This window comes from Malaclemys terrapin, chromosome 1 (assembly GCF_027887155.1).
Source record: "Malaclemys terrapin pileata isolate rMalTer1 chromosome 1, rMalTer1.hap1, whole genome shotgun sequence".
In the NCBI taxonomy this organism is placed as follows: domain Eukaryota; kingdom Metazoa; phylum Chordata; order Testudines; family Emydidae; genus Malaclemys; species Malaclemys terrapin.
Genome location: NC_071505.1, coordinates 104,362,206 through 104,384,326, shown reverse-complemented (window position 1 = coordinate 104,384,326; position 22,121 = coordinate 104,362,206). Strand labels below are relative to the sequence as shown.

The window sequence follows — 22,121 nt, the reverse complement described above, 5'->3', positions numbered from 1 at the left end:
AGGGAGAGGGGCCCCAGGTACCTACTTTGTTCCGATGCGGCTTCCGCAGACGCTCCATGCCACCCCAGCAGCAGCTTCCCTTCCCTGCGCACCGTCCACCTCCGCAGCCAAACCCCTTTCAGTGGCACAGGGGGAGGCCAGGGACTACTTTACCCTCCCCCAATGGGGGCCCCCAGCCCCTGCCCACCCACCCCGGCCTAAATGCGCTCCCCCTGCCCAGCTGGCCATCCCCCGCGAAACCCTCGGGGCTGACTGGGGCGGAGGTTGGCCAGCAGGGCCCGGGGTGGCTTGGGCAGAAGAATTGGTTCGAGACCCACGCACATGGGATTAACAGTTAGGGTGGGTTAACAATAAGATTAATACTTACCAGTTAACTGTTTAATATTTTACATCCCTACCACAGAATTAAAATCTTAGCCTGTGTCTCAAACATCTCCTTGGGGATGTCTAACTGCCAGCTCAAGCTAAACATGGTTAAAACAGAGCTCCTAATCTTCCCCGTGGATTAGTCTTCATCGTGGATAACACCACTATCCTGCCTGTCGCTCAGGCCCATAACCTGGGTGTCATCTGACCCTGATCTCTCTCTCTAGTCCTTCACATCCACATTATGTCTAAATCTTGCATATTCTCTCTCTGTAACATCTCTAATATACAGCCTTTCCTATCCAGCCACATAGCTAAAAGTCTTGTCCAAGCTCTCATCATCTCATGCTTCCATTCCTACATCTCTCTCTCTAGCCTTGACAAACACAATCTTGCCTTGCTCAGATCTAGTCACAAAGATGGTTTCCCTAGCCCGCCGCTTTGACCAATACCACTCCCCTCTTTGAATTCCTCCACTGGCTCCTGCTTTTCTATTATATCAAACATAAGCTACTGGTCTTCACTCTCAACTTTCTGATGCTCTTAATTCCTTCTTACACCTTCCTGGCCTATCCCCACCTTACCTATCATCTCTCATTTGCTACTGAGCTGGCAATGCTGGCCTCCATTTGACCCCGGAGGGTCATTTTCAAACAAGTATTTTTCTCCTGTGCTGCCCCACGCACTTGAGCATTTCTCCCTGTAAACATCTGCAAAGCTGCCTCATTATCCACCTTCAAATCCCTTCTCAAAACTCACCTTCACCAGGACGTCTACAAAAAACCTGAACAGTTCGACTGCTGACATCCTGAGATCACTGCCTACCATGCAGATCAGTACCATCTCACTTGTACTTCCCCATCTGTCTGTATCCAGCCGTTCTCTGGTCTTATACTTAGACGGTAAACTCTTTGGGGCTGTGACCATCATTTTGTTCTGTATCTGTATCTGTACACCTAGCCCCAGGAGGTCCTGGCCCATGACAGAAGCATCTAGATCAGGGTAGGCAACCTCTGGCATGAGTGCCGAAGGCGGCACACGAGTTGATTTTCAGTGGCACTCACACAGCCCAGGTTCTAGCCACCGGTCCGGGGGGCTCTGCATTTTAATTTAATTTTAAATGAAGCTTCTTAAACATTTTAAAAACCTTATTTACTTTACATACAATAGTTTAGTTATATATTATAAACTTATAGAAAGAGACCTTCTAAAAACATTAAAATGTATTACTGGCACGCAAAACCTTAAATTAGAACGAATAAATGAAGATTCGGCACACCACTTCTGAAAGGTTGCCGACTCCTGGTCTAGATGCTACAGTAATATAAATAAATCTCCGTGCCTCAGTTTCCTGGAATAATAATACCATCTCCCCTCACAGAGGTGAGGTGTAATTAGTGTTCTGAAGGACTCTGATACTACAGTGAGGGCACCATAGAAACACACATGAGGAAATGATCAGTCCAGGGTTTACACGGTATGCATTAAATAAAGGCCTGGGGGCCACACACTGAATGAGGAAGATAAAGAAATATTGAATAACTACTCATTCACTGAATGAGGCAGGGATCCTGTGAATACATAGGCAATACGATCATCTAATTAAAGAGACTGTACCATGATGAACATGCTCCAGGGGCAGAATGAAGGTTGCATGGGCCACAGGGAAAGGATCCAGCAGTGTGGAAAAGGCTCTGGCGGGGGAGGGGGATGCAGCAAAGAACGGCTCTGACAGCTTTCTCCACTGCCAGAGCCTTTCACTGACATGTGTCACTACAAGCCACAGCATGGACTCATCCCGCTTTTCACTACAGCGTGTAGCTACACCTACCCTACACGCTGTCACCAGTGATGTGCAGAGTGGACACAGCCAAACCCCACCACGACTGATGAAGGGAAACTATGCAACTAATTCTGCATACCTGGGATGTAAAGGATTTGGGGATAACATCACCTAAACAAACAGATGCTCTTTCAGGGTTTACTCTCAGAATTAAGAGCATCAGAAACTTGGGAAAACTTTGAAGAGTTTTATTAAAAATAGAGCTTCTTTTCATTATTTGACGAGGCAACCTTGGGCGTGAGGGACAGACCACATGAGCAAGATTTTTGGAAAGCCTGCTGTGTCTAACATTGGAGAAGGCTGTGCTTACATGTAAAACTATCTTCCCTGGGGACAAGGGCTACTCAGTGAGAACCTTTTCAGTGGGTTGTTAAGGGGAGTGTAGTCTGTAACTGCCTACTACCTAGTTCTTGCACCTTCCTCTGAAACAGCTGGTATCAGCCCCTGTCAGAAACAGATGCTGGATTAGACGGACCTGGTCTGATCTTATACAGCAATGCCAACATTCTCATGTGTAAGGCAGAGTGGGGAGATAGGCAAAGGAGGGGGGAGAAATGGCTTGGCTCTCTCCAAACAAGCAGCAGATGTCTTTATGCACGAGCAGTGTGTGGGAGACATTCTCCAGCAAATTACAGTGATACGGGGTCTGTCTCCATGAAATTAGAGATTGGATCCGAAGATTAGAAACCACACATGCCACTCAATGAGCAATACATTGGCTGCCAGACAAATTCTAGGTCCATTTCTACGTCCTAGACCTTATCTTTAAAGCTCAGCTATTTCAGTGACCACCTCCCTCCACACTTCAGTGCCACAACTGTGTGTCTGTGTAGGTATATATACCACACTCATCTGGGATATATTCAGATGGGACAGGGCATTCTCAGTGGAATCTGCCAGCATCAGAGATCAGGTTGAGCTCAGGTCTTATAACTTTTAAATCACAATGCACACGGGGCCCAATCTTTTAAATCAATATCAGTCTTCCTTTTATCTGACATTCCCTTAAGAACTAAACAGTGGAATGGTCTCAGCTGTTTGTCTTTTGAGTAAACCACTTGGATTCACCTACAACTGCTTCTAAATGAGCTGAGAGGGGTGAGAAATTGGTTGTCTCAAAAGAAACTGCATTGCTAAACTGATATAGATGCTATGGTGATAGGCGCCTTATAAAGATGTATGGTAGTTATAATGATAAGGAGCAATCCCAGAAGAACTAACTACTAAGGGCTCTAGATCTACACATCAGGGCTCCACTGCAGCCTTATACTCCAGGTTAGGGCCTCTCCTTTCCAAGGTCTCGCGTCAGACCAGTCTTCCACTAGTCGAAGAGGGCTTGATGAGACTTCTGTGCTAGTCCATCAGTATCACTCCTAGATCAGTCCAGAAGCTTGCTGAAGAGTGACACGAAGAACTCGCAATTCTTACCAGCCTAGGGAGAGCACTCAGACCTAAGCGTCAAACCCAAGCTCTTTCATATTATATTGAGCACTTAGCCACCATGCCAGTCTTTTTACATATTTTACCTCCCCCATCTTTGTCATTAACCAGATCAGATGGATCCATTTTGCATGAGTCATTGTCCACTGCTCTGGTATTTGATCCCTTCTTTTCCAGATTTCCCACTTTTCATTTTGGAAGCATGTTCCAGTTGTCCTTTCAGAGCCTACCTGTTTGTGTTCTCCAGGACTTCCACTTTCTTACGCAGCTCACTATTTTCATTTGAACAAGACTCAACCCTGAGGAAGGCACAAAGAAAGAAAGGCAAACTTAAAACCCCCAGGCATCCATTATACTTCAACAAAGGGGGTAAAAACAGAGTTCTAAGGTCCTTTCTATACTAGGTGAAAAAGCATTGCTGCAAACCTTTGCAAATCTTGAAGTCTTTGACCTCACACAAACCTGAAAAAGCCCCTGCAACTGCTACCCCAGGCATTTTACAAGTATTGGAGAGACCTGCTAGTTGTAACATTTGGGAGGAGTTCTTAGCTTCGGTCCAACTCATTCAGTATCGACTACAGTTATTTCTTCCTGGCATAGACGGGATGTCCTGATGAGCCTCCTAGTTCCATCCACCATGCAGGACTCCATGTTTGAAAATTACCCAGAAGACTTTCTTTCCAGGAACAGTACTGTGGAACTATCGGTGTTCTAAGGCATGTGGTATATGGACCTGCCATAACAGCTCTGACAAACAGTGCTGCTACACGCATGCATTTCTGTGGCCGAGGCAGCCACAGCCCAGCTCGGGACAGGCAGTTTAGTGGCACAAGGGCCAGGAAGTGACAGGGAGGGGCCCTGTCTGCAAGCGTGGCAAGAGCCAACAGGTCAGAGCAGGGCCCGCCCTGAGGGATTGGAGCCGCTGTAGGGTGAGTGCGAGACAGGCTCGCTCTGCAACTGTCCGCCCCCTCCTCCCCCCACCCAGGGCTACCACTACCCAGAGGAAAAACTGACAATCCTGACTCCCTTCCGAGGGCTTCCTACTCCCCAGAGGCAGGACCCAAGACCCCTGCATTTCACCCCCAGGGGCAGGACTCGACCTCTTGTCCCCCACCTGCTCCCTATTCATTTTAAATGGTGTGCCGCAGCTCTGATTGCAAGGATGAGACAGACATCCGTTTCATGCAAACCACATTTCTGACACTGTGTCCCGGATAGCACAGGCACCCCTGAAAGATCACCGAGCCCATGCATCTCACCTTCACAACGTGAATAAACCATGAGATTTATTTCCAAAGAATACTGGTCATTTCCAAGCTGCCATTAGAGATCGCCAAAGAGATCCCATTGCATCATGTTTGGTAGTGCGAGTAAGGTGACTAGACTCTCGGACAGACAAACCAGACTCTCATCGCAGTCTCTTAGTGGATGGGGAAGGTGCACATGGAAGAGCTTTGCCATGTGTTTGGGCGTGTGATGGGGTGGATGGGAAAGAGGCTTTCAGGGGTTTGCCCTGGGAGTGCAAGACTTTCAGCAGGAGACAGAAAGAGCAGGGGGAAATTGAGTTGGGGGATTCACCAAAGGAGGTGCAAGGAGTTTAGCAGATGGGGGTCAGGCCCATCTGGCCAAGGGCACAAGGAGAGATGAGGAAAGATTCAGAATACTTGGGAGAGGGACTAATTTGGGGCACAAGTCTCTATAGGAGGATTTGATGCTTCTTGCTAAAGCAGACTGCTAACATGCTCCTTCTCCGCTTCCGATTTCAACTCCTCCTTTACACCTATTCCTGCCTCTGTCCCTACCATCTTAAGAAAAGGAATTTATTCATTCGGAGCCCAACTCGGACTGGATACTGCCTGCCGAGCAAACCATGAAAATCATGCTATGTAGCCATGTCGCATATCGAATACTGAAACACAGCCATGGACATATATTAATTTGTTTAGCTTATTTAAAATCCAACTAACTAGGCCTGTTAGCATGGTACCGGATTTGGCCCGGGCTCTTTTTGCGTTAGCTCATTCACAAATAGTTGGAGGAAGGTGGCAGGTGTAAAATGAAGGTTCTACACAAAAGTAGCTAGGCAGCTGTACAACAGGAAGGGGAGCACAGCAGGCTGCTGGTTGGGGGAGGGGCGGGAAATCATGGATTATATTGAAACTAGGCCAATATCCTGGCTTCAAGATACTCATCTGAGGCACAAGGATATCCTCAACAAACACAGGACTTTTCAGGTAAGGCAGAACAGCTGATCACTCTAGGTTTGTGTGACGAACCAGCCTCATAAAGTAGGAACCAGTTTCTTCAATGCTATGTTAACATCAGAAGACCTACTACAAAGTACCGAGTGTTGACACAGTAATATTTGTGTAACATTAATCATAAATAAATACACGATCTGTAGAACCCCCAAAAAAACCTTTCCTCTTTCCTGGAGATAAATCCTGCCTGTAGCCACCACTAGGTGGCAACTGAAACACATTCTGCAGGAAACACTCACAGTATCAATCCTCCCATCTCAGCAACTGTCTCATTGGTTCATTTGAAAGGGGAGGAAGGCTGGCTTACTTTTTTTCCAGGCTGTCCATGTATTCTTTCTTCTTTCTCCTACTTTCCTGGGCAGAGATCTAAGAGGGACGGGAAAACCCCACACAAAACATCTTTATAGCAAAAGGAAGCCACAAGCAAATCAATAAACTGGTTTAAAACATTGGCATTATTAAATCCACGTCTGCTTGCCGCTCTTTATTTTTTCCCCCTTGGCAATTAGCTCTAGAATTTCCTTGCCAATTCCCCATCCTAGTGCAGTCTTAACGAAGGCAGTAAAGTCACTCCCCCGCTCTAATTCTCTTTACCTTCTACACCACATCAACACTCAGACTTCTCAGAGAAAAAATTCAGGGGCGGGGATGGGACAGGGGTTTACAAACACACCAGGCTCCATTTTAACGCTGGATAACTAATACAAGCCCCTGTGCACCTGCAAAATACCTGAGGGTGTGCAAGATCTGTGCAAGGACAATTTAGGTGGTCAGGTTGGAAAACTTGCCCTTCTAGCCAACTATTTCCCTTGCTGCAGGAAAAGCAAGGCACTTCGGATATTTCAGAGAGTCCTGACATAAAATAGCTAATTTAAGGCCCTGGAATTGTATTGAACGATAAATATGGCACTGTGATGCACAGAGGATTTAGAAACATGAAAATGGTGGGTAGAAGTCTCCCTCACCAGGTAGAGGGGACAAAGAGACCTTGTCTAGACAAGGTAAAAAGGGGGTGGCTTTCTTAAATGGAGTTAGGTGACATGATCTCATACACCACTAGCATTTAATGTAGGCATAAATTAATATCTTTACAATTTTGTTAGCTTTAATTGCTACTCAGATGCTATGGTGATGAGCAAAATAAGTACCTGGACAGAGATTAATTACCCATCTAGTCAGTACCTAAGTATTGTTGGCTGCTTTTGTAGAACTGTTGTAGCCTTTTTGTATGAGACATGAGAGGGGACCATTCAGCAGAGCTCCAGCTTAAAATTACCTTGTTCTTTATTTTCCTGCGGATTTTCTTCAGTGCTTTTTCCTCTGCCTTTGTCAGGGGCAGTTTTGTAGGAATAGGGTACCCCTCAGCTATCAGCGTCCTCTTCTCTTCCTCCGTCAAGATCAGTGGACCAGTCCCTTGCAATTTCTGCATGTACCAAAGGGGTGGGGAGAGGCAAAGAAAATAGGAAACGCACCCAGATTAGTGGATCGTAGCACAGTTGTGCTGTAAGGCATTGGCCCTGGCAAATCTAACACCAGCACTGGTGACCCCACTTTGGGGTCCCGACCCACAATTTGAGAACCAACCAATGATGAGTACTTATGAAAATCCCACCCTAGGGTTGATCACCTACTGCCTAAAGACAAAGTAGCAAAACATCCACTGTGATGCAGGTGATTGCATGGGTCATTAATCTATCAGAGCAGAGTAGTAGCTGCAAGAAGGTATAAAGGAAAAGCTTGTTACATAAGATATCCTTTCACTTCAGACTCCAGCTCCAGACAATCAGTAGGGAAGCCAAAGCCCAACTACTTGATCTGGAGTTTCAGCCAAAGTCTGGGAGGCTCCCCAAAAGGGATAACAACAAACTGGAAGTACAGAAAAATTAAAAAACACCAGGTAACAGTAAAAAAAAAAAAAAAAAAAAACATTGGAAAAAAGTCACCACGACTTACATGTGGTGCTGTCAGGAGAGGCGAATTGGAGAGTGCTGAAGCCATGCGTGATGTTACTTTAGCTGTGGCTTGTAGTTGGACAGGGCTTGAAGGCGGGAGGGACCTGGTTGGGCTTTGCCCTCCCTCAGAGTCACTGCCATGGCTGCTGGGAGGGGTTGGAGGCAGGTGCAGTGGATCCATTGCTGATGGGATAGGAGAAACAAAACAGAAGGTGTTTATCCTAATGAGAGCACAATTGGAAGCTCCAGGAGAACCAACAAATAAAAGTAGGTTTAAAACTAGAGGCAAGTTAGCACTGAGAACAACTTGTTCTGAAGGCCCTGGAGCAAGAAAGATTCTCAAGGGGAGACTTGTGAACATGCAGCTGCCCCAGCCTTCCAGCTGTACAGCACTTAATTAAGGGTTTGAAACGTATGACGTGACCTTTCCCAATGGCTCATCCCTCTAAGGAGCAGGATTAAAAGACACTGCATAGATGGTACTAGGTCTGGGAATTTCTACTTCCTCCCAGAATGCACTGTGGTACAAAGTACACTCCTCCAATATGTGATATCCCCTTCACTCATGAAGCAGTATTAATGGAGACAGCATCCAGCCAGTGCTTAAACTCTGCTAAGTCAGCAAAATATCTACCATCTCTTTTATTACTAATTCAATTCTAACTTCACTGTGTATTAACAACAACTATTTGGTCTTTGTTTCCAGTGGCATCCACAACAGGCACTGTATGAACAGGGAGGAAAGAGCCAGTCCCTGCCCTGAAGAGTTGACAGTCTAACAGCAGATTGTTTGGAGGGTTTAGTAGTTTGGTGCTACTGGAAGGCACCAGACAGATAGCCCTCATCACTGAATTTTTAATTCATCCAGAGTAGTACAGCACAGGTAACAGCAATATAAACTTGTCCCACACAGTGCCGGCCATACTGTCAGAAGACAGGACACTGGGCTAGATGGGCCATTGGTCTGACTCTGTATGGCTGTTCTTGTGTTCTTAAGATACAAAGTAAGAAGAGTCAGTTTCTGCTATGCGCTTCATAATTCCAAACACCTCAATCAAGTCCCCTCAAGTTTACCTCTTTTCCAGGCTAAGTAATCCTGAGTTTCAAGGATTCTAGTTCTATGCAGTAACTGTGCAATCAGTAATACATTATAGATGGAAAGGATCATTTTCTGTATGAAATTTTTTTTTATAAGTGGGTCAAAGAGGCTGGTTTCTTAAGCAGCCTGAATCAAATCCCTAAGAGACAGCAGCCGTGGTCTGGAGATTAGCAAAGATGGCTAGAAAGCCAAATAGTTCAACAGAGCACACTATGATCATTCTGCATTCTGGCTATCAGTCCAGCATCTTGGATTGGTAATTAACAAACCTTCCTTAGAAGACAGGTTCAGGAACTGATCTACTTCATGTGGCTCCAATTTAATCTCTGGAAGAACCTTCTGGCTCAACGGTTTCATCTACAGAAGGAATTAAAAAAATAAAATTTGAGTATAAGGAAACACTGAGAAGCTTCCCTTAAGTGACCAGACCTCTTTCCCCCTCCCTACTTCAAGATTTTTTTTTTTACTGCTTCTCTGTAACATATTAACCCAGGTCAATGAGACCATTATCCTGAAAAACAGTTGCTGGGGCTTCTCTTACTGATACAATTAGTTAAATAAGAGATTCTCAGGATGACATTTCAGACCGACAGGTAATGTGCATTGCACTCAAATTACTTCTTTGGAAACAGAGCTGGCACTAGCATTTGCTGGACCAATATGCAAAGGCTTTGAGCAGGTTTCTGCAAAAAGAGAAGTATTCTTTTTGGTGGGAGGAGGGTTTGGTACTATTGAGAGGATGTCAGGAGAGTTTCCATTTGGAAGAGGCATCAGGGTTCTTGTCACTAAGACCTGGGATATTAGGCCGAAGTTCATTTTACAAAGTGGAGAAGGAACAAGCAAAGAAAGTTATAGGCCAGAATTGGAAAGGGATATTGAGAAAGATGGAGCCCCCACAGCTGAGCACAAGGCTAGAGTCAGACCTGCTTTGTGAGCCTATAATTCCTGACTCGAGTGAGTCAGTCTTGCTCATTGGAGTAGCCAGTACAGCCAGAATCTTGCTGTGTAACTTTTTGGCCCAAAGCAAAAGTAAAAAATCAGGACCCAATAGGTTTTAAGAGTAACATGGTCCTGGGTCCTGCTTGTGATATTGTGGCATCCCAGCTTCGTAGTAGTGGCACATGCTGGAGACTATGAATTCACACTCAAACTACATGATGGTTAGGACAGTCTTAAATCTTTCAGCTTCCTGTGAAGTGAATTAATTTGCACCTGTGCACTTCTGATATGCAACCAAGCAATGAAAGTCTGGTTGTGAACATGGCCTGCCCACGCTGCAGCTGGAATGACATCACCCTGATGGATTGGACACCCTCCACCATCACAGGGGCGAGAAGGGAGGAGCTGAAAGAATAGGCCTTTAAAGCGGAGTTCTGTCTAATCAATAATTCTTGTCTCTTATTTTCATCGACTGAAGCACATTCAAACTAAACCCTGGTAAATGTTCTTTGGCTGTTCAATCTGTGGTCACAAATGTATCAGAAATGCTCCTTACTAAGCCTGCTGGGCTGAAGGCAGCAGCAGCCCAAAGTGTTGTAAAAGCTGAATACATTGAAAATGCAGGTAAGCAGCACAGCTGACTTTACAGTGGTATGGAAGTTCTCATTACAAGCGCTGGCCACCCCACACAGGTGTTCTCATTTGGGTTAGGGCGAGTTTGAACAGCCTTGAGTCAAAATCATTGTGGATAACAGAAGATGTGCATCTTGCCACAGATTCCAGGGGTTAACTGGTTAGCTATTCTAAGTGGGACTGATTCATCAGATATTAAGTGTTCTAGAGATGCGTGAACCCCAGGCTTTGACCCTGTCCGGAAGAGGCTGTAAGTATAGAAAAGCAAATGATGCAGCCAGCAGCTAATAGTACCAGATGCTGAATTATATAGACATTTTAAAAATGAGCACACACAATATTGTTGGAGACGAGCAAACAAGAGACTATACCAACCCATAATGCTTTGCATGTCTGGAATTCTCAAACCTTCACACCAGAAAGACTACACTGCAGTGCAAAGCTTTATGGGAACCTCCATCTATCTGGACAAGCAGGAGAATAGAAAATATGCAAGTACCATGGCATCAGATTGCAACTGGGGTTCTTCACCTTCCAGGGGTACAGGTGTGATGGTGAGACTGACAGAGGGGGTAAGGCCTGGCGCCTCACACAGCACAGGTTCAGTTTTTATTGTTGCTGAAGTCAATTCTGCACCCAGACACCATTCCTCGTTCTCTAGATCAGCTGGCGGGGAAAGAAAGTGAACAGCACATATTTAGATCAGAGATAGAACATAAAAACAAATCAAAAATGAAACCAGTTCCACCTGTCCCCGACAAAAGAAAACCAGAGAAGGCGGCATTAGCTCATTGTTATTAACAGAACCCCGTACCTATTTTCAGCTTATTGTTCCATGCAGACAACTGAGCCATTTCATAACTGTAACCTAACCTTAGCCCTAGGATATGTGGATAAGTGGGGAGATGAGAGAGTGGGTAATCACCACCATATATTGCTGAAGGCTGCTAACACATGGTGGAGCAAGACTAAACAAGCCATCGGATAAAGCAGCCCGAGAGTAGCATTCTACACAGGCTAATGTCAGTTTTAATCCTTCTCACAGTGCCTGTGTCTGGGCAGACTTTTGCTCACTCTTGTGCTTCTGTCATTACACAGCTGCAGAGACTGAATGACACTTAGGAACCAAGAGGCTTTTGCGCTTCCAAAATTCAATTTCTCTCCCCCCCCCGTCTTTTAGTTAATTAGCATAAAAGGGGATAATGGCTTTAATGATTTCATAGGAGTATTGGTGACATCGTGATTAGCTCAGCTTCCTCCCCAAAGCAGCTGGGAGTCATAGCAGAAGATGTGCACTTTGACTGGCAGCAATTAAATGTACATCATGTGTTGGCAGAGCTATAACAATTCGCAGTTTATTGAAAGCATCAAGGGTATTCAGCCGGCCAAGCTGGATTCTTTGCACTGAGGGCCAGGATTTGGTGGGGGTGGCAGTATCTCTACAGACTCTCCAGTAACACTCTGGTCAATCTGGTGAATCAGAGCACTTCAGGAGAGAGCCATGCTCTGCTTGCCTTGGTCTAAAGAACGAGTTAGCCTGCACTAGAGTCATGAGGGTAAGGGTGAGAAGTCAGGAGGATTCCCACTTTTAACACAAGCCCATCAAGAGCCAAAACAACTGCGCTATTACCACCACATATATCTGTGAATTCTGATCATTGCATCCTGCCCAAAGAAATTACCACTGTTGTTCAGTTGTGTAAGCTATTCATCCCCCCTGTGCCATGTTTCTGGTTCAGAGTGGCTGCATTTCAGTGGTGGGATAATAGTACTCGTGAGAGGTACGCTAGCTAAATCAACCAGTTAAAAACTCAGCTGGGTAGCATGGATATCTATCCAGGGAAAGAATTGTACTCTTTCTGCTGCTTCCCTATCCCGACTCCACACACACACACACACACACACACACACACACACACACGAAGCAACAGGAAACACAAAAAGCCTTTGCATGCCTATATATTGATGTGCCGTGGAAGCTCAGTTTGTAATTGACTGATTTAGGGCCCTACCAAATTCATGGCCATGGAAAATGCGTCATGGACCGTGAAATCTGGTGTCCCCCGCCCCATGAAATCTGGTCTTGTGTGTGCTTTTACCTTATATTATACAGATTTAATGGGGAAGCCCCGTATTTCTCAAATTGGGGTTCCTGACCCAAAAGGGAGTTGCAAGGGTGTTGCAAGGTTACTTTGGGGGTGGGGGCAGGGCCGGTGCAACCATTTAGGCAAACTAGGCGGCCACCTAGGGCGCCTAGTGGTTGGGGGTGCCTAAAAGCCCGCTCAGGTGAGGAGGTGAGCTGGGGCGGCGGGGGGGGGGGGGGTGCAGGGAGGGCTGCCTGCAATAAGGGGGGTGGGGGCGCACAAGGGAACTGCTCCCCACCCAAGATCACCTCCACTCTGCCTCCTCCGCTGAGCACTCAGTCCCTGCTCTAAGTCTCCTCCAATCGGTGCCGCAAGCCTGGGAGGGGAGGAGAATTAGAGTGGCGCCGGCATGCTCAGCGGAGCAGAGGTGAGCTGGGGTGGGCTCCCCCGGTGGGGTTAGCTGCCGCCGGGGGGGGGAGGGGGGAGTTTCCTCCCTAGGTGGGGTTAGCTGCTGCGGAGGCGGTCTCCCCAGGCGGGGTTAGCTGCCGCGGGGGGGGAAAGGGGGGAGGAATAGCTGCTGCGGAGGGGGGGCTCCCCGGGCAGGAGGGTGGCGGGGTCCCCAGGTGGGGGCTGGGTTAGCTGGGTGGCGCAAGGTGGAAGTTTCACCTAGGGCGTGAAACTTCCTTGCACCAGCCCTGGGTGGGAGGGTTGCAGTATAGCCATCCTTACTTCTGCGTGGCCTTCAGAGCTGGGCGGCCAGAGAGAAGTGCCTGTTGAGCGAGCTCCCAGCGCTGTGGGCAGCGCCCCGCCGGCAGCAGTGCAGAAGTAAGGGTGGCAATACCATACCATGTCATCCTTACTTCTGCCCTGCTGCCTTCAGAGCTGGGCAGCCGGAGAGTGGTGGCTGCTGACTGAGGGCCCAGCTCTGCAGGCAGCAGCGCAGAAGTAAGGGTGGCAATATCACACCAGGCCATCCTTACTTCTGCGCTGCTGCTAGAGGCGGCTCTGCCTTCAGAGCTGGGCTCCCGGCCAGCTGCCACCGCTCTCCAGCTGCCCAGCTCCGAAGGCAGCGCCGCCGCCAGCCGCAGTGCAGGATGAAGGGTAGCAGTACTGCAACCCCCCCCTACAATAACTTTGTGCCCCCTCCCCTTCCGCCCACACACACCCACCCACCTTCTTTTTGGGTCAGGACATCTACAATTACAACACACTGAAATTTCATATTTAAATAGCTGAAATCATGACATTTATGATTTTTAAATTCCTATGACCATGAAATTGACTAAAATGGACTGTGAATTTGGTGGGGCTTTATTTATAGCATGCCACTCACAAGTACCTTGAAGGCAGTATCACTTCACCTGGGACTGAAACCCAACCTTTCTGAGCTAGAATCATGCAATACAACAGTGACAAACATCTGAACTGTGGGGGGGAGGGATATATTTAGGCAGAACAAAGTTACTGGAGTTCAGACGCAAACTTGCAGCCTCCATCTTCATTTCGCCTGTTGGTATCAAGACTGCACACAACATTGCTGACAATTGAGTAACTGGAAGGAGGAAGACAACATACAGTTTTGATACTAGTCATTACTTTGTGGTGTAACCTAACTTACACTGCTGGCAAAATGAGATGTAATTTGAATAGACACACCGAGGGGGTTAAAAATGAAAACATATCCTGTAATCAGAAACCCCAGCTCTGCCAGGGAGAATAACTGTATAGTGAGAGCTAAGACTTTTGTTTTTAATGTCTATGCCTGAAGTCTTCTGGGCAGCTTAAAATAGAAACAAGCATTTAGAGACAAAGGCAATACTGCCGAAATTTCAACTCAGGATAAAGGACACTGTGCTCCCTCAACCCTCCCCCCACGCCCACTGCCTTTCCCGCCACAATGAAAATTTCCATTGTACTGAAATGGAGTTCCCTTCAGTTTACTGTGTGTGGATTACTCAGATTTTTAAAACAATATTCTCTGCTTTGTCTGGACATTAAATATCCCGTGTCACTTTTCACCAAAGCAAATCTTTTCTTATGAATTCTGCCAAAATGTTCCCTCCCCTCAGCTGTTGTGCAATGTTCTGTGCATTAGTTTGTTACTTCTCTTCTCCCCAGAGGTGGCCACATTTTAGTGGTGCTGTAGTTTGTAGGCCACTTTAGGATCCGTTGGGAGGAAAAGGACTCTGTTAATTTACATTCATAATGAACTGAAGAAGCAGCCTTTAGAGTTCTCCTGAGACATAGGACATCACACAAACAGAAAACCCTGCCCTCTAGGTTATACTTGGTGATTATTAACAGTTTTAATCACTGATTTCACAAGGGCCTGGCTGCCATGACAGAAAGAGACATTTGTCATTCTTTAAAATAGTCATTTTGCTGCACTGGAATCTCCAGAGGCCTCCGTAACAGCCACTTAGTACTGCAGAAGTTATTTGGAATTATTCTAGACCTGAAAAGCCAGTTTAACCAATCAAATACTCATCAAGGCACAGATAGGTTAGCATTGACGTACTATATTTAACCAGGAAATTATTATAAGGAACTTTATCTGGCTCTTTTCTTGACAATCATCTGGTATATACACATGAGGAACAATCTCATTCCATTCAATCAACTCTTTGAAAGTGTGGAACTGAGAAATGTACCCACCTGACCAGAAAGCTACAGGTATTCCCCTCCCCGTCCCCCACCACTCCAGAGCAGAGTGCATCAGTGTATCTTAAAACATTTCATTGTCATCTTTGCTACAAAATCTCTTCCTAAGGCTTCCAAACCCTGGCTCCAGAGGACAGTGTTATCCTGAGAGTACTGCTGTTGGCTGCTAGCACTGTCGCAAGCTAGCAGTGGTCATTCAAACACCAGAGTTCCATTATGCCTCAGCTTCATCAAGGATTCCAATGAAGGGCCTTCACTGCATCCGTCCAGCCCACCATGGATTGATACTGAGCAGTAATGAACCTAAGTGCACATTATGCCTCCTAGCCTAACTTTTTCCTTCTGGAGACTTGATTTTTCACATGGACTTAAAGTCATTAGTAAAGCCATTTAATTTTTAACCTAGTCTCTGGCAGACATTTGTCCATTTCTTAAAACCACCAGCCACTGTCTCTCAACAGGTAGTTTGAAGCATCGCTGTTCAGACATTAGATGCAGAGGTAGGTGGGGGCCCTACCACTGGAACAGCACGATGGCACTAAAAGGCCAGACAGATATGTTTGCAGAGCTGTATGCTGCTTGTTACTTGCCTGAATACTACAATCCTCTCATGTTCACAATCCTTGACATTCAAATGTATCGTCCCTTAAAAAAAAAAAAAAGTAATAATGGAGGCTGATGATATCTGACAAGTGAAGCTGCAGCCTGAACGCCAGCTTATAGCAGGAGGTGAAGCTCATACTATAGCGGACTCAAAGCTTTATAGGAAAAACACCCACCCCCCTCTCCACTGAAAGAAGATAAGGAGAACCCACTCCACAGTGAATCAAGCAGTGCCTTTTACTCTGTAAAGAACTCATGCTTGTGTAAAAGTCCTCACATGCTGCTGAAGGCATCACTCATAGCACAGTACAATATCCTAACTCAGTGGTCTGATTTACACTCTTTTCCAGCCTCTGAAAGGTAGCTGGCCCCTGTCTGTATGAATAACTGTTTCCTTATGCTCCCTGACCCTCCCCCCACCTCACAGGCCCTGCTCGCTCAGCATTACTCCTGCTACCCCCACTCAGCACACCCAGAGGCAGACACAAGCCCCGTTTATTAAGTCTGTAATGTTCGATGCCAATCCCACCACTCTCTACCCCACCCCCATCAGGTGAGAGGCTGCATTCATCTACAAATAGTTCCTTTTACAGACTTCCAGATGGTTTCCCCACCCACTTCCCACCCTCCCACTGCTACCACCAAAGATAATGAAACCAAAGCCACTGAAGCAGTTCTGACAAAGGAGGCACTGTTTGGTAATCAAACACTGGGGTACTTTTCAGACTGGCAAAATTAAATAGAGAAGGGGGGGGAAGAGGGGGGAGTGACAGAAGTACAGTGATCACACTACAGCCGGGATAGTCAATAGGCAGACCACAGGCCAAATCCGGACCACCAGCTGTTTTGAACGGAGCCCAAAATATTTTTATTTACTTATCATTATTAATTTTCTCTGGAGTCCTGACCTTGACTATACCTTGACCAAAAAAATACATCCTTGCCCCGCCCTTTGCCCTTCCCCTGCCCCACCCCTTCCCCGAGGCCCTGCCCCACTCACTCCATCCCCCCTCCCTCACTTTTACCAGGCTGGGGCAAGGGGTGGGGTGCAGGAGGTGGTGTGGGCTCCAGGGTGGGGCCGAGGGATTCGGAGTGTAGGAGAGGGCTCTGGGCTGAGCCTGGGGGCAGGCAGTGTGGGTGCGGGGTGCAAACTCTGGAAGGGATTTTGGGTGCAGGAGGGGGTGTGGGGTGCAGGCTCCGGCCGGGAGGTGCTTACCTCAGGCGGCTCCTGGTCGGCAGTGCAGCAGAGCTAAGGCAGGCTCCCTGCCTGCCCTGGCCCTGTGCTGCTCCCAGAAGTGGCTGGCACGTCCCTGTGGCCCCTGGGGGGCAAGGGACTCTACACACTGCCCACGCCACCCCCGCAGCTCCCATTGGCCGCAGTTCCCCATGGAGGGTCTGCGGTGCAGCACCCCCTGCTGCCCAGGCGCCCCCGCCAGGCTCCACTTCCCACCTGGCCGAGGCCTCCGGAGGGAGAGGAGGGGTGGGGGCGAGAGCGGAGCCCATGGGGAAAAGTGGGCAGGCCGGTCCACTTTCAAAAGGTGGGAGGGCCCTGGGCCTCTAACGCCCCCTATTCAGTGCAGCCCAGTGGGAGGCTGCATCCCAACTCACAGCCCTGAACCCCTTCCCAGAGCCAGCACCCCATGCCCCCTCCTTGCACCCTGAACCCCCTCTCGAACCCCAACCCCCTATCTCAGCCCAAAGTGAGTGAGGGTGGGGGGAGAGTAAGCGACTGAAGGGGGGGAATGGAGTGAGTGGGGTGGGGCTTTGGGGAAGGGGTGGGGCCTCGGGAAAGGGGCAGGGTAGATCCTGGGATGCCCTTAAATTCAAAAAGTGATCGTGGGCATAAAAAGGTTGGAGACCACTGATCTAGGACCATTAAAGCACTGCACCACTGTGACAGAGTTCCCTCTCCACCTCTGAGAAGTGAGCAGTGAAGCATTTATTGTGGAGGGTTGGAGTGGGAAAGGATTACATGCACTTTGAAAAAACAGTCAAATTTGGAGGCAACCAACGTTGATGCCTTGACAGCATCCTTTGCAAAATGAGCTATGTGGAACTTTTCACAAACAACATTTTGCTCTGAATTAATGGGAAGGGACAAGGTGTAGATCAGTGAAGAATTTGCCCCACTTTATTAATTCAGTATTTAAGGAAAACACCTGACCACATAAGTGACAGGACCCTGTTTGTATTAGGCATATGGAGATTAACTTGGGTTTTGATTTTATAAGTGTCTCCACATTGTCTGGTTTTGTTAGTTTGTTTTTGGTTTGTTCATTTTTAAAAGAACCCATTAGAGAATAACACTGCCTTGGCAAACACAGGATGAGTATTACTTTGGGGCAACCCAATTTCAGCCTCTAACTATAAAATTGCAAGACGGTTTTTGCCACAAATGCCAAGTCTCACTTTTAGTCAAGGCAAGGTGTTTCAAGTCCAGGAGCAACCACAAAAGCATTCCTGGGTACAGAAGCACAGGAAAGAAGGCAGGTGTGCACCAAGGATAATCCTCAGCCCTTCAGGGCTAAGGGAAAGGAACGTACAGCCACCTGGTCACCGTTTATCAAATGAACAGCTAGTTGGCTGATCCCAGTGCTGCCGACCCTTCTCCCTTCACACACCCCCAGGAGGCTCCCAAGGTGGAGTCTGCCAACAAAGTATTTCATTTTCCTCAGGGGTCATAAAACTCCAGCAAGACGTAGAAGCCTCAGCCTCCAGATTCCTGCCATTCGCTGCTCTCTTTTAGTATGGCTATTTGTATTACATTAGCACCCACAGGCCCCAGTTAAAATCAGGACTCTACTGTAGTACGTGCTGAACGTAGAAAAAATGGTAAGAGACAGCATCTGCCCCGAAGGGGTTCACAATCGAAGCGAACAAGATAGACAAAGGGCAGGAGGAGAAGGAGATGCAAAGAGATTTGCCCACTGCAGGTCAGTGATAGAGCCAGGAATAGAACCCAGGTCTTTCCCATCTCCTAGTCTGCTGCACTATTGACTGGTCCATGGTGCCTCTTAAGCTTGTGTTTCTATCTCCTACTACTTTTTGGGAAGGGGTGGGAGGAAATATTTTCCCCTGTCTAGCTGTAATAGCAAATAAGGCCTGTTCTTGAGGTTTAAAACTCTCAAAGGGGACTTAAGTCCCCAGAAGATTTTAATATGCTGTGAGCGCTTCTATTCGCATGCCCCACACAGGAATGTCTCGTGCTTAGAAATTATTCAGAATCCTACCTTCATGGGAAGCCTCTGCAATTGTTCCCCAAACCCAGGGTTCATGGTTAAGTTGAAATAAATTGTAATGCAGGAAATGAACACTTTGGCATAAGCTCATCAACTCCTGGAGCATAGTTTCTATTTTCATGCTATTGTCTACATATCTCCCCAGGCATATGTGTGTTCTGTCTAAGTGGAATGCAGCCAGTTCTTATGCTTTGCTCCTTATTCACCAACTTAGAAAAACACCAGAATATCGTCAGCAAAGGGTAAGTCAATGGTTCACAGATCTATACATAAAAAATGATTTTTACAGATTGTCAGTGTAGTTTACAAATTTTATGCAGAATTTAATGCCATAAGAGAGTCTGAAAATTCCAACCGACATCAGGCATCCCTTGCACATATGCTGCAAAATAGCTACACTATGCATTGCACTCATATTACTAGACATATTTGGATTGAAGCTTTCAAACAACATGCAGTTTTGTAGATAACCTACAAATATACAGAAAAGGTTTTGGAAAGAAAATGTATATTTTGCATACATTGAACTTTAAAAGAATTATGAACTAGGAAAATGCAGTGTTAAGTAAGGCCCGGATCCTGCGAACAGTTAAGCCTACGTTTAACTTTACTCATGTGAAGTCAATGGGACTACTCACATAAGTGAAGTTAAGTATGGCCTTAAGTGCTTGCAGCAGTGGGAGGTTGTTTAAAACTTAGAACTTCTTGAAGCTCTATCCATATAAATTATAGTTGTAGGTCTTAATTTTTTAAATCATGGAAATATTTTTAAATACTCCTGACAGTGGGCCAAATTCATTCCTGGTGTGTGCCACTTAGTTGAACTCAGATCAGAAATTAATTGGCCCCATGTAATAAATATTATTGCAAGTACAATAATAAATAATAATCAGAATAATCATTCGACTACTATAATTTAAAACAAAAATTAAAAGACATGTTTGATGTGAATGTTGTGGACCAGGAATACCTTTGAAGCCTTGGTTTCAGATAAAAACAGGAGTAGATTCCTCAGTATCTTCTAAATGTAAATTGTGAAAACCTTTCACAAAACACCAAATGTACTACTTTTCTTTAGCTTCACCTCATCCTGAGTGTGTCCCAGTGGTTAGCGCACTGGACTGGAACTCAGGAGACCTGGGTTCTATTCCTGGGTTCTGCCACTGGCCTGGTAAATGACCTTGGGCAAGTCACTTCATTGCTCAGTTTTCCCCATCTGTAAAATGAGGATAATAATACTGACCTCCTTTATAAAACCCTTTGAGAGCTATGGATGAAACCCATTATGCAAGAGCTAGATATTGTATCATTACTACTCCCTATGAGAGACCTTTCTGATATAGCCACTTGATCTGTGTAATCTGTTCATAGAACAAGAACTTTTGGATTCATATCTTCGGCTCTAAAGCAGCAGGTCTGAGCTCAGTTTGGTTCGGTCCCCATTTGCAGATCATAGAGGTAAACCTAGTGGTCTTGAACTGATACAGAGTGAAGCAGAAACCTCTGCACACAAGTCCCATCCTGTGTACTACACTTACCAGGGACCCTGCCTCAAACTGGAGAGGCCAATCACCAAGGGTTCTTTGATAGCCTGACGGAGGGATTCCCTCCAGCAGAAATTCAATATAAACTCCACCACCCTCTCCCCACGTGGGTGGACAGAGGGGGCTTCCTCCTCTTCACTCCATCTCTATTCAGAGTGTGTCACCTGCTGCTAGGACGGCAACACGATTTCCAGTGAAATTAAATTAGAATCTCTGTTACTAGGGAAACAAGCTTCAATTTCCAAGGATATTTTAAAAAAGGCAATTTTATCCTTTAGGAAATTGGATGTGGAGAATAAAAAAAAGCACCTCTACATCGCTGCTTAACCTCTCCACCTCCACCACCCCCACCATGCCTTTTATGCAGGTGTCCTCCTGTGGAGCAGCTACATTATATTTAGTGATTCACCAGAGCCATGATTCACCATAAGGCTGGGGGCCTTCAGCGAGGGATTTAACAGTCACCTGCCCACTCCCAATTCAAGTAAAAATAATACATAAATGGTAACGGAATACTAAGTAGCAGATCCACTAGAATTACATAATTAAAATACATCAAGTTAAAAACAACTAAATAAAAAGCTCAGGAAGTTAGTTTACAGCCAAATATATATCAGAACTTTTACCGTATATACTCGTTCATAAACCAAATTTTGTTAGTAAAAAAGGGAAGCATCAGAGAAGGGGGTTGGCTTATGAACGGGTATAGAGAAGGGGAGAGGTGGGACACAGCCTCTTCCCCCCCACCACCTCCACCCAACAAAGGGTGAAAGGAGAGGCAGCACAGCCAGCAGAATCAGGCTGTGGCCATGCCGCCTGGCCTGCTGAAGCAGCTCCAGCCAGGCCAGAGACATCCTCCCCTGGCCCACCCCAGGTAAGGTGGGAAGGATGAGATGGAGAGAGCGTGAGGGTCCTGGGCTAAGGGTGACATAGGGAGGGGTCATGCGGGGAGGTTCCAGGTTAGGGGTGGGGTCATGTGGGGGGTGGTCACAGCAGGGGTTACTTCCCTGACCCCCAGCTTCTCCCCTCCCCCCGCCCCCAATTCCCCCCAAAAATTTCCCCACCAGTTGCTGTCCCAGCCCATCAGGGTAAGCAGCTGGCGCATCAGGACATTTTGTTTACTTAGGTTTACCTCCGTGCCTGCGGATGCCTTGAGGTAAACCAACCGTCCCAGCCCACCAGTGGCTTATCCTGATGGGCCAGGAGCCAAAGTTTGCCAACCCCTGAATTATAGGGTCAGCTTATGAATGGGTCATAAAAATTTGCTATTGTTACTTATCCATCTTGGAGGGGGGTCGCCTTATAAACAAACCGGCTTATGATGGAATATATACGGTAATGTAATAAGCAGCCTTGATAAAGTAATAGGTGGCAAGGCATGTGCTTTAGAATTGTTACTTGTGGTGCAATGACGGTAGCTGGTAGTTATTGCTTCCCTTTGAAAGGGCATATGATAC

At 46.6% G+C, this 22,121-nt stretch overlaps 1 protein-coding gene across 1 annotated transcript in view; it reads right to left on the bottom strand.

Moving 5' to 3' along the window:
- CREB3L2 (cAMP responsive element binding protein 3 like 2) overlaps positions 1-22,121 on the bottom strand; it is a 108,522-nt gene that overhangs the window by 11,572 nt on the left and 74,829 nt on the right. Inside the window, exons 3-8 of the mRNA XM_054034113.1 lie at positions 11,033-11,199; positions 9,231-9,318; positions 7,864-8,045; positions 7,187-7,333; positions 6,218-6,276; positions 3,880-3,948 (exon numbers count right to left, since the gene is read on the bottom strand). Coding sequence (XP_053890088.1) covers positions 3,880-3,948; positions 6,218-6,276; positions 7,187-7,333; positions 7,864-8,045; positions 9,231-9,318; positions 11,033-11,199 — 712 coding nt within the window. The remainder of the gene's footprint in view (positions 1-3,879; positions 3,949-6,217; positions 6,277-7,186; positions 7,334-7,863; positions 8,046-9,230; positions 9,319-11,032; positions 11,200-22,121) is intronic.